At 35.2% G+C, this 13,619-nt stretch overlaps 2 protein-coding genes across 2 annotated transcripts in view; one reads left to right on the top strand and one right to left on the bottom strand.

The window, feature by feature from the left end:
- The window catches only part of LOC105231168 (GTP-binding protein 1), a 261,542-nt gene that overhangs the window by 177,184 nt on the left and 70,739 nt on the right, over positions 1-13,619 (bottom strand). The window lies entirely within an intron of this gene.
- LOC105224552 (uncharacterized) lies at positions 541-2,331 on the top strand. The gene is made up of 4 exons (XM_049452697.1): positions 541-812; positions 961-1,773; positions 1,835-2,132; positions 2,192-2,331. Exons 1-4 carry the CDS (start codon positions 612-614, stop codon positions 2,329-2,331), a joined length of 1,452 nt encoding a protein of 483 aa, XP_049308654.1. The 5' UTR covers positions 541-611.

The following is a 13,619-nucleotide window of genomic DNA, read 5'->3' as shown; positions in this document are numbered from 1 at the left end:
GGGATTACGTAATGATTACGATTATAAAGAATCAAAAAATAATAAGGATTATTATAAATTAATGAAAATAATCAAAAATAATCAAAATAGATAATTGATTCTTTTCAGCGATTCTTTTTGATTATTTTTGATTACTTTCAATCCAAAATACCAAACAACTTTTCTCTTTAAATTTTACGACATTTTTTTACTAAAATTTTTTAAATTGTTTTTTGTATAATCTGAGCCTCAGATTCTGAGATATATGCATTTATATGTATATATATTATATTATTATAAATATTATATTATAAATGATGATATTTTTGCTATTATTAATAGCAATTCAGCCATTCAATTTAATCAGCCCCATCGCGAAATTTCCCAGTTGTGATCATCAGAATAAGCTTCAATGAACGTAGCTGATATTTACACCTGTATGAAAAACAACAATGCTGAAGGGAGTAGTGTTAGAATTCCAGAACGGTTGTTAACTTGTTGGTACACTTACGTTAACAAGTCAAACAAGAGCTTATAAAGTGCAATCATATAATCTATACTTCATACTTCACGTGTCAGTCAGTTGTTATTAATTGTGTTTTGTGTGAAAAAACGCTCCATTTGAAGATAACATGTCACATACTGATCAATTGGTTTTTGGAGAAAGCGACTTCTCAAATGATGATGAAATTTTGGACAAGAATTACGTGCCAAGTCCCCGCAAAAGGAGAAGGGTCTTCAAAAAAAATTCTGGAAGCTCTATAAAAAACCAGTCTTTTGAGGTGTCTGGAAAAACTATTTTGAACGCGAGATTTTATACGGATATTGAAAAAGTTAGTTTTTATGTGCATATGGTTCAAATTAGTTAGGGTTGTTTTAGTATTGTTTGTTTTAAAATTTAAATTGTTGTGTTTAGTGTTGTTGTAAGTGTTTAATGAATTGAACTTTGAAAATTATATTCATATACATATGAATTCACAGATTTCTGATCAGAATAAGATGTCGACAATTGCAAAATGTGTCGGATGTGATCGGAAGATAAGAGCTACTGGTGACGTGACCTCTAATTTTGTGAAGCATTTGCGGGTCAAACATAGCGAATTGTATGCGGAATACAAAAGTTTGAAGTCGGGCAGCCCTTTTGGCAATTCTGCGCAAGCTGCCTTCGATAGAAAGCTTTTGCATGCTATTGTTGATGGAGCACTGCCTGTCTCAATTTTAGAAAGAAGGTCTTTCATAGACCTCTTGCAGACCAGTGGCATGAAGATAATGAGCAGGCAAGTAGCTGTAAAAAAATGGAAGGAGCATTATGGTGAAGTGGTACACAAAATCAAGTCGGAAATGGCCTCCGTAAAACACTTCTGTACAACCGGGGATATTTGGTCTGGGAACCACCGGAGCTTTTTGGGGTATACTTGCCATTGGCTCACAGAGAACCTGGAACGCAAGTCGGCTGCTCTTGCTTGCAGGAGAATATTCGGCGTGCACTCAGCTGAAAAAATTGCGCAAATCATTGCCGAAATTAATGCCGGCTTTGGTCTGAACCCGTCCAATGTTATTATGACGGTGACAGACAATGGATCCAATTTTGTTAAGGCTTTCAAGGAGTACGGGTGTACGGAAACTGAAACTTCTTTTGAAGATGAAAGCGAAAACGATTTGCCAGTTTTCCAAAACGAGCTGCTGCTGCCAAAGCATCTTCGATGTTGCAGCCACACGCTGAATTTACTTGCTTCCGCCGATTACGTGAAGATTTTGAGAAGTGAGCAGGCTTTGTATATCCAACATTCGATGGTAACTGAAAATTGTTAACGATTTTGTTGAACTATAATGTACTAAAGAGAATATTTTGCAGACATTCGAAAAATGCAATGCCTTGTGGAGGAAGTGCAAATGGCCGAAGTCGTCGGAAATTATTGTGGAATGCTTGGGATCGACATTGCTTGTGCCCGTTGTAACTCGGTGGAATTCACTGTTTGACGCAGTAACGAAGTTACTTTGGGCAAAGGACAAGTTGAATCCTTTGTGCGAAAGACTCAGCTTGTCACAATTTTCTCCGAGCGATTTGCAGTATCTGGAGATGTACCAGTTGTTGATGGGGCCTATTGCTCGTGCCTTGGACTACCTTCAAGGAGAAAATAACGTGAATTACGGTAAAATGTATTAGTATTTTTTATCGGTTTCACATTAAGTAAGTGTATATTCTATGCAGGCTGCTTAATTCCGACTCTGATGACCCTCAGCAATAGATTGAATAAGCTGCAAAACAAGCCAGAAATGCAGCAAGTTTCCTCTGTGGTTGCTAAGTTGGAGCAGCGTTTGAGAGATCGGTTTGACGCATTTTTTACTTAAAACCGGAGGCCAATATAGCACTAGCGGCAACTGTACTAACTCCAGATATTAAAATGAGCTGGATCAAGGTGTTGCAAAGGATAAAACCGGAGATGACAGCAGCGGACATAAGTACCAGGGTTTTAAACACAATTTGCGATTTCTATGCAAAAGATAATCGTGCTTTCAATGCACAAATATTGAAAAGTAATGAATTATTTGCAAATAATGGGCATTTTGATTTTGACCTCAACGGTAGGATTGCTTGAATATTCTTAGATTATTTTTATTAAATTCATTTATCTTTATACAGACACAGATAACGAAGAAGGAACAAATGCTACTCCTGAGCCAAGTGCTAGTGATCGTCGGGCTTTTTTGACCCATCACTTTTTCTGTTACTTAAATGACAATTCAAGAACAAACGACACTTGGGTAAAACATTGCGGTCTAAAAGAAGCTTTTGTTGCCTTTAATACTCCCCTGACATCCTCAGCACCAGTAGAGAGGCTATTTTCCTTTGCGGGGATAGTGAATAGTCCAAGGCGCCAGTCAATGTCGGACTTATCATTTGAGAAATTGGTGTTATTGAAAGCAAATTCTAAATGGTGTTAATGAATATTTTTCTTGTTATTTTGTTATAAATGAATCTTGTTATTTTTTTGGTGTTACATTCAGTTATTATGTCTTGATTCAAGACTCTTGAATATCTTTATTTGTTGTACAAAATTGAATAAAAAAATTTATTAAAAATTAAAAAAAGCAAAAAGACCAAAGTTGATTGGGGTTTTGGATTGAAAAGAATCAAAAAGAATCAAAAATAATCAAAAAGAATCGCTGAAAAGAATCAATTATTTATTTTGATTATTTTTGATTATTTTTGATTCTTTTCAGTAATCCAGAGTAATCCTGATTATTTTTTGATTACTTGTAATCTTAATCATTACGTAATCTACTTGGGACCAAGATAATCGTAATGTAATCAATTATTTCACTCTCAAATACAAAGTAATGAGATTACTAATAATTACGATTAGTAATCAAAACTTAACAGGTATGTTTTCATCCAACCAGTTGATTCAACTCATACAACTGCCCCATATACGTAGCAATCAGTTGTTCAATTCGTTGAAGTTGATACAATAATTGATGCATGTATGCCTTGCTTTATACTTGTATACTCCTCTGCACTGATTTCGTCCTTCGGTGATTGTTGTACATGTTTTGCCGGCGGACATCCCATCCTTTTCTTCGTCATGGCTTTTGGGTTCAGTTCTGTATACTCTGCTGTCATACCTTCATCGTCAACGGCTTTAATTTCTACGTCTTAATTTGGCTCTTCATCGGGTAGATGAGAGCCCAGTGTTGTCAGTATTTTCGCATTATGTTTTCAACTGCAAAGTAATCGATATAAAATCCTTTGGGGCAATGGATACGATCGGATTATATTATCAATTTTTGTATTAATAACTTTAGAAGAGCTACCTTCTTCTTGTTGGTACAGACGCAATATTATTTTTCTTCAACTTGGCTGCTTTCCATAGTTTACAAAAAAGGTTCATACAATTCTTCTAGGGATTCTTCATCAACTTCATTTTCTTTTCTGTCTCCCTCTACTACTTCTGTTGTATCTTTCTCTGTTTCAGAAGATAGATATATAGAAGATAGATAAAATATTGTAACTTTTGTCAAATTCGAGTCAAAGCGGTAAAATATTTTCGATTCTTCTTCTATGGTAAATTCATCTAACGCATATCAAGCTGAAGAGAACTATAAGTAATTTCTGACTATCCTTCTTGAAATTTCGTTTTCCAGTATTTAAGCTTCTTGAAATACTCCTCCATTATTTCAAAGTACAATTTTTTAATTGAAAGAGAAATTTCTGTAAAGTACTTTGTGTGAAATTTGTGCATTTGAAGAAACACAAACTTCAAAAGTTTGATATGATCCCTTTTTATTGTAATTATTTTGTTGAGATCATCCATTCGTTTTGTGAGGAGTTAATTTTCCTCTTCAACATGAAGATGGTGTTGGACGTGTCAATTCACAGCCGTTGAGTATGTCTTTGGATGGCAGTTAGATCACTGCGCCTAGTTTCCTGCTAAAACACCAGTCTTACAATTATTTTGTTTTAGTTAGCCTTTAGTTTGAACAGGGCTTTTTGTATATTGCCTGTTTACATGTGTGTTGTGTTTAATGATATCTGATTTGGGTTTTTAAAGTGTAAATTTATGTCTTGTGTTTACCTATTTAGTTTACAATTCCTTGCATTTGTATTACGAGTATTATTGTATGCGCGTTTCATATAGTCGTAAATGCATATGGCTATTTATATACATATGTATGTATGTATGGATATGGATGAACGAATGAGTTTTTACATATGTACATATTTATGTATTATAATATATATCTCGTCTTTTCTGACATTAAGCAAGTAAGCATGTTCAATGATATTTGAACAATGTGTCTTATATTTTATGTAATAATGAAGAAAATGAAAACCAAGAAAAATATCTTTATAACACGCACTTGAAAACGCTTCTGCCTGACCCAGGGACGTTCTCCGGTTAGAAGGGCAGAAGTTATTGTGAGAAACTGTAAAATTCTTAATTTCCGTTGTACTAAGCAACCTAACACTCTGCACCAGCCATTTCAGCGTATAGCAAAGCGGTGGTTTGAGCTAAGTTGGGGAATAATTTTTAATTCATTTCTAAATTTTGTTATACCGAAATGAGTAATAAATAAAAAAAATTGTTTTATTGGAGAAAGACAAGGATGTTAAAAACGTGGTCCAATAATGTAAGTGGGTTACTTTGTAGGGTGGTCCTGTGTTAAGCAGGGATGGATCAGATGTGGTCATATATAATGATATATCAATATTAATGTAATTAATTTTTTCATATGCTTGGACAACTTAGGTTACTAATGTTGTTTACAACGTAACACCTGGTCCACCTTATGTTCTACTTTTTGCAGCGTTAGTATGACAACGTAGGATAACTCATGTCAACAGGTGCTACTTTGGACTAAGTAGGCAATTGAAAAGTAAAGTCTTCTCTCGACAAACAAAAGCAAAACTCTATAAGTCACTCATTATTCTTGTCCTGCTAAACGGTGCAGAGGCATGGTTGATGACAATATCTGATGAGTCGCCGTTACGAGTTTTCGTGAGAAAGGTTCTGTTTAAGATTTATGATCCCTTGCGCGTTGGCCAGCTCAGCGAATTAAAAGCAGCTACGCTGGCTAGGTCATGTCGTCCGAATGGATGAAATTATTCCAGCAGTTTTTGATGCAGCGACCGGCGGAGGAAGCAGAGGAAGTAAAAGAGCACCACTCCTTTGGAAAGACCAGGTGTAAAAGGACCTGGTTTCGCTTGGAATCTCCAATTGGCACCACATTGCAAAGAGAAGAAACGATTGGCGCGCTGTTCTTAACTCGGTTATAACCGTGCAAGCGGTTTCTACGCCAGTAAAGTAGTATAAGTACGGCAAATAACCTAAATATAGTAAATAAATACATTTATTAGGATGTACTCTCATTTCCTTTCCTTCTGTTGGCGCTCCAGAAGAAGAAGAAAATAACTTAAGCTTTTTATGAAATTCGACCTTTGGATGTACTCTTTTAAATGGTGATCATGCTCTATCAAAGTAACATGCAAAGGATGGTTTCAAAGGTTCAAAGATAATGATTTTGATGTGAGAAATCAGGAACGTGGAGGACCACCAAAAAGTTTGAAGACGCCAAATATTGGCTGAATATGATACTTTGAGTCAAAATCAAGTGACACTACACAGATTCAAAAGTGTGAAGAATGGGTTCCACATGAATTGAATGAAAGGCTTTGTGTTTGGTTGAATTAGAAAGGTTTGCTATTTCATGAGCTTCTAAAACCTGGTGTAACTGTTAATACTAATCGCCAATCAAATGGTTCTAATTGTTGCTGAAATCCCTAAAATTAATGAAATTATTATATATGCAAAAAATTTAATAGATTTGCAAAATTACTCACTTTTCTTGATTCTCCATTTCTTTATTTTGTTTTGTTTGTTATTATAAAACACAGCATAGTGCTTTCACCACTGCTGATCAACACCCCACACCAGCATTAACAAACGGATGGACGGCGATCGGCTCGGTCTCTTCTTCGACAAAACGATCGCTGGGAGATTACGTTTCGAGCTGAGCCTTCTTTCGCCCACATAATTCTTTTATTAAGTCTTGCATATAAATATTATATGTATATTCTTTAACATTATAAACCAAGTATACTGAATTTTATGACGTACGGTTCGGGTGCTGAGGGGAATATTTACCCGATTCAAGCCATTCAGGAAAGGATTCTTTCAATGTATCAATTATATATCCCACACATTGACCGATATATGCGGCACAAAAGTCAACTATAGACACTGGGGTCACATATTCGGCAACTAGGGGTTTAAACAGTTTTGGTTCAATTTGGACAATTTTAGGTTATAAGGTGACATACTTCAAAGGCATCATATATATGGGAAATAGGTGTGGTTGTAGCCTGATCAGCTCTCATTCCACACTGTGACATTGAAATGTCAGAAGAATGTAATACCGAGATATGGATTATCATCTAAAAGTGAGCGGAGCAACGTCATTGTAAAAATTGGGAACTGGCTCTTTTCTATCTCTATCATTCTAGCATTTAGTTATGGCTTTATCGCACTTTTACTAGTTTTTAAGAAAACCCTTAAATGGGAAGTGGGCAGTGTTATCATTAGATTTCGCCTATTTTCACACTATCGTAAGAAAATTAGAAAATATTGGTTCTATGTAAATTTAGGTGATATCGCCTTATTGGTTTGGAAGATATATACATTAAAATTAATAGGGGCGGGGCAACGCCCACTGGTCTAAGATTTTCAAACCACAGGTGTTCCTTAATGTGATTCGTTGTGCTTAATTTGGGCTCTGCACCTTAATTTACGGCTTAGTTATGGCACTTTATATTTTATCGATTAATGTTTTTTAGGAAGTGGTCCGATTACCGCCGTCTAAAATACCAAACTTTTCATGGTGCCAAGGAACATGTCCCCCAAGTTTCATCAAGATATCTTAATTTGTACTCAAGTTGTACTGGACGCAAGGACGGATAGACAGACAGTCACCCGGATTTCATCTCGTCTCGTCGTACTGATCATTTATACCATATACTTGTATATACATACATATAATATTAGAAGTTAAATAACAGAGGTAAGATAACAGAGAAAAGGACTCTTCGGCACAGATACGCTCACCTTACTTGCTACATACAGTAAAATATTTTTTTACCCAATTTTCAAATGACACGGTTCGTGTAAAAGAAATTTTATGTTTTTTTGCGCATTGGTTTTGCTTTAACACGAACTCCGAAAAATGTAAATATTTATATACATACATATTTACATAATTTTTACAAAAAAGATTGAGAAGGCAGAGAATAATTGTTAGCTATTTGTCACAAGAGGTATCGGTGCATATTATTGCATGGATGTCAACAGTGGCTTCTGGCTATTCAGTTATTGATATATCGCGCTATTAGTGCCGTTCTATGGGGAGTGAGCGGGGTTGTCCTCCGATTTCATCCATTTTCACACTGTCGGTAGAAGTTTTTAAAAGATTTTCACCCAGCAAATTTGGTTGTCGTAGCTTAAGTGGTTTAGGAGATATATACATTAATTTTGTTAGAGGGCGGGGCCACTCCCACTTTTTCAATAAATTTTGCCTACAAGTGAACCTTGCCACTGCAATCCTCTGTCCCAATCTAGAGCATGCACGGACAGACGGATGGACAGACAGACAGTCAATTTGATTTGAACTTTTCTCGTCATCCTGATCATTTATATATATATATATATATATATATATAACGCTATATATATCTCGATTAGTTGTTGGTAATACGTACAACCGTTAGGTGAACAAAACTGTAATACTCTGCAGCAACTGTTATTAACCCTGGACGGGCATCGTTATTTTGCTTCTTCTTCTTCTCTTCTTTACTGGCGTAGACCACGCTTACGCGCACAACCTGCGGAGGGAAGGTTTCGCCTTCAAACGGATGTTCTTAGGCTACCCAGAGGATACTTGGTCAAAGATCGGAAGTCGTGAGCTGCTTGAGTTATATGTAAAAGAATCGTTTCTGGCCACTCCCAAGTGAATGGCGATCAGAGAACTTTCCTCACTTGCGTGAACTTCTACACATGACTCCATCCTCCATCGTTATTTTGCTGCTGTTTGCAAAACACGATGATTGAGATGAAATAGATTTAATAGAGGCCATACACATCTCATTAGGCAGTGTGAGCCATGTTTCAAGTGAAATTTTGGGGTTTAGAAAGCTGTGTGCACAATGAATGCCGCATTCGCTAACTGTGGAACAAAACACATTCGAATGCGACTTTCTCAGCGACATTTGGAGTGTTTTAAAAAGGATAAAATGGATTTTGTGCGTCGATTCATCACTATCGACTAGACTTGGGTCTATCACCATGATCCTGAATATAAACAAGTGGCTAAAGAGTGGTGTGGACCTATTTGTTCGGCTTCGAAACGAGTTCGTGTCCGGAAATCGGCCAAGAAGGTTATGGTATCAGTTTTTTGGCATGCGAGAGGAGTTTTGTATGTGAATCACTTTCCAACTGGTAAAACAATTAATTCTTAATATTATTGCAACCTTTTGGACCAGTTGAAAAAATTCGTGAAAAAGACTCGGGTTGTAGAAGAAAAATAACCTTTTTATCAGGACAATGCACCGTGTCACAAGAGCGTTTTGGCAAGGGCTAAAATCCATGTATTAAAACTTAATTGTTGGAGCATCCACCGTGTTCACCAGATTTGGCCCTCAGCGAATTTCATTTGTTTCCAGAACTCAAAAAATGTATGCGTAGCAAGCGTTTTTCATCAAATGAAGAGGTCATAACGGTTGTTAAAGCGTATTTTGCAGACCTTCCGGATTCTCAATTCAGGGATGGGACCACAGATTGGAGGATCGTTTGAGCAAGTGTTGTAATGTTCAGGAAGATTATACTGAACAATAAAGTGTATTTTGAATCATAAAATTGATTTTTTTTTCAAACGACAAAACTTATTGAACAACCTAGTATATTTCGCCGGGTGTATGAATTAGCCCCCACTGAATTAACCCCCACCGGGCAAAATGACTTAAGCCCCACCAATTTTACAACAAAATTAAAAATGGCGGAAAGTGGGGCTAAAGTCATTTTCGTGGGGATTAATTCTTTTTTTTTTTTTAGTGGGGATTCTGTCATGTAAGAACCCCCACGTTTGGTGGGGCTTAATTCATTTTTTTTCGTGGGGATTCTGTCATGTAAGAACACCCACGTTTGGTGGGGCTTAATTCATTTTGATTGGTGGGGATAAAAGCATTTTCGTGGGGCTTAATTCATTTTAATTCCGTGATCTTTTATAAAAATAAATCAAACAGTTAGCAACGTAATACTTTTCACAGAAGAATTATGAACACCGGGGTTTTGGACCGACCAGGGATATTTTTTTTCGAGCGCTCGATTGATGTTGTTTAGTTAATCAATAACAGAAATTGGTTTTTATGTTATTTTTATAAAAATATGAAAAACTTCACAATCACTTCACTTTAACAAAAATGGCAAGGTTATGTTCGAAATTATGGCACAGCTGTTGTAAATTCGAATGGCCACTATTGATTCATGCACTGATCGTTTTCGAATTATCGATATTCTCAATATACGAGTCTGAACGAGAATTGGTAAAAATGAGAAATACATAATAGGAAAATTTATAATTAATTATTATAGCAGAAAGAAGAAGAATTTGGACACAGAAGAATTATGAACACCGGGGTTTTGGACCGACCAGGGATATTTTTTTTCGAGCGCTCGAAAAGTATTAAAATCACTAATAGTGCACATTTCGTAAAAGGAGAAACCATAATTTTGTAAATTATAAAATAATAGAAGGGAATTTTTCCTTTTACGAAAGGTTAAAATCACAGTGTACATTTCGTAAAAGGAGAAACCATAAGAGAGTGTGGCAAACAATTTTAATAAATTTAAATGCCCTTTTTGTCGTCAAGATGTTGACGAATATTTACATATTTTTCTTTAATTATTTTCTTTTTCTCACATTTTCATATTTTCATTTAATTCTTAACCTTTCTCTTTTGAAATATTACATACATATGTATAGTTGAATTTTTGTTAAAATTTTGATTTAAAAACTTGATGTTTAAAGCAAGCAAAATAAATTAAAAATGAAGTAAAGTGGGGCTAAAGTCATTTTCGTGGGGATTAATTCCTTTTTTTTCGTGGGGATTCTGTCATGTAAGAACACCCACGTTTGGTGGGGCTTAATTCATTTCGATTGGTGGGGATAAAATCATTTTCGTGGGGTTTAATTCATTTTTTTTTCGTGGGGATTCCGTCATTTTTGGTGGGGAAAGATTCACTAAGAAATTGGTGGGGCTTAAGTCATTTTGCCCGGTGGGGGTTAATTCAGTGGGGGCTAATTCATACACCCTATTTCGCCAATTTGTGACTTATCCTAATGAAAATAAGAGAGCGGGTCTTATTCATAACAATGTATCTTTGCGCATAAAATATGTAGATAAATTTGAACGAAAACTTGGCCTAGCCCCTATATAACAAATATCTAATTAGTCGAACATCCGGCTGATTTTACTCTATGTTATTGGTTTTACACCTTAAAGTATTTCTCTGGCTTTGATTCTTGCAAGTTGCAAGAGTATAAAATGTTCGTTACACCCGAACTTAGTCCTTCCTTATTTGTTTTTTTATTATTTTGCATTTGTACTTAGTATATAAAGATGAAATACTAACAAACAATTCTATTCTAATTAGTTAGGAGAAATACTTGTACTTAAGAGCTAAATGTTATTGTGCTTCAACCGGATTTCTTGCCCAGTAGTTTCGATTAGTATGGAAGCCTCATCATTAACGTTCTGTCTAAGCCTCAGTACGTGAGACTTTGCAATTTTGGAGATTTCATTTACCACTGAATTCACGCCAAGATGAGGCTGCAAGTCAGCAGATCTAACGTACCAAAGAGCATTAACTAAAGTCTTTAGTACCTTACTTTGAAAGCGCTGAATGCTGGCAATACAGCTTTGACTTAACCAACCCCATAGTTGGGCTCCGTAGGCCCAAACTATCTTTAGAACTTGATTGTATATTAACAGCTCGTTTTGGATTGATAGAGAGGATTTCCTGCCAACTAGGTGGTAAAGTTAAGCAAATTTTACGTCCATGTTAAAAAAGTTCTTTTTCAACAAAATTAACAATTCGGTGCACCTGATCATTTGTTGAATGGTGCTCACGAAAGCTAAATTGATTTGTTGGTATGTGGTGTTGACGATCGATTATTGGTTTGAGCCTATTTATGAGGACGTTCTCAAAAAATTTAGATAATACAATATGATGTAACATCGTGTACAGGATTACCTGGCTTAGATATCATTATGACTTGAGTTATTTTCCAAAGCGATGAAACGTATCTTAGGCATAATGCATTATTTTTAATGTTTACAAGTTTCTTTATACAATTCTTGGTAAATTGCATAATATTTCTCCGGTTACTAAATTGTACCCAGGTGCCTTATGTTCATTCGTTTTGGCCCATGTAGTTTCATTTAGTTTTTATTGTGCGACATGTTTTATTTGTTTATTCTTATATCTTGCAGCTTTCCAGAGTGAATAATCAGTGGATTTATCACCTGTCAACTTAGCCAGATAAGTTTTGAAAGAAAAATTTTTAAACTGTTTAATTTGTGCCCTTAGTTCGGATGTACCTTTATTATGTTCAGTTTTGAGAGCAGAGGACTTCGTTTGCTGCTGTCTTCGTCGAAGCTGTGTCCAACAGCTTCTATAGAATTGAGGAGTTCTCGACCTTTAGTTGTAGTTAAACGAGATCCCTAATAAGTGTGTTTTGCGTTAAAGTCACCACAGATGATGTACCTTCCGTCATATTTTTTTAATAAATTCATATACATACATACGTTACTGTTTATATGTTATATTATACCTAGGTGGACTATACATAGCAATAAAATATCATGGGTGATTGTGCATTTTAACTGAAATTGTTGTAGCTTGAATTTCATCCGTCTTAACCGGATCTTCCTCGCAGTGTTCAATATTGCTTTTGATTAATATCGCGCTCCCTACTCGAGCTGAGTTTGCCGGGTGTGGTGTGTGGTGTGTGGTATAATTCATAATTTTTCAATTTTAAAAATGATTCGGACAATAGATATATATCGATATTTATATAACTTTTAATTCGTTTTTACTTTTGGAAAGACCATTAGCGCTCCGTAGCATTACTCTTAAAGAGTTACTGTTCATCAATGAATTTTAGACAATTCTCAAGAGCGTTGAACCGATGATTAAAGGACTTAGATAGTTTTTATTGCTATTTAGTTTATCCAAAATTTAGGATAACGGACTACTTTATTTTAATTGTATTTGCGCAAATGTATCTTAACAAACGGAAAGAAAGGATTTTACTTTACCTGTGTTCACAATGGACTTGTTCGTCAGAAAATTGGCATTCTCCTAAAATGAATTGTCATTCTTTTTATTTTTAAGTTTTTGGTTTGGTTTTGATCTGGTGGATTTTCTTAATGTCTTCGGTAGCCTCAAATACTACTAAAAATATATCTAGCGGTTCTTTATTCTTAAAATTTTAGATCATTTAAAATAGATTGTGTATCACATGAGTGGTGTAAATTTTTTATCATTACCTTTATGAGTCTATTATGTTTACTCTCGTTGCTAAACTAAGGTATATTTACATTTAATAATATTTGTGTTATTGTGCGATAATAATTTGCATCAAATACATTAAGTTTGTAGGCGCCGTTGCTCAAAAGCTTGATTAAAAGGTTTTTATTTTATAGAATGTAAGTTATTAAAGTCCTTTCCATCGTTTATTATAATAGGAGGTGGGCGGTGGGTTTTAGTATCATTGTTGGCTGCCTGCTCTTTATTTTTATTCTTCGAAGGCTTATTAATTATTGAATAGGTGTCACCTTGAGTTTTTTTGAAGAGCGTTTTTTTTGAGGATCCAATCAGTGTCTTTAGCTCGCTCGTTATCAACTTCGTATAATTGATCAATATTCATATTAGAATGTTTTGCTTCAATACTCATATGATTGCTTTACTAATTTTTACTCCTTCGTTTTCTTTTTTAATGCTATGCTATATTTGTGTAACTGACTACACATCACTTTCAAAGTTTTAAGCCTTTCATTTATAACTGAGTTATTTTTTTCTAATTCT

The sequence above is a fragment of the Bactrocera dorsalis genome, chromosome 3 (assembly GCF_023373825.1).
Source record: "Bactrocera dorsalis isolate Fly_Bdor chromosome 3, ASM2337382v1, whole genome shotgun sequence".
In the NCBI taxonomy this organism is placed as follows: Eukaryota; Metazoa; Arthropoda; class Insecta; order Diptera; family Tephritidae; genus Bactrocera; species Bactrocera dorsalis.
Note: the sequence above shows the minus strand (reverse complement) of the source record. Positions and strands in the feature narration are given on the sequence as shown.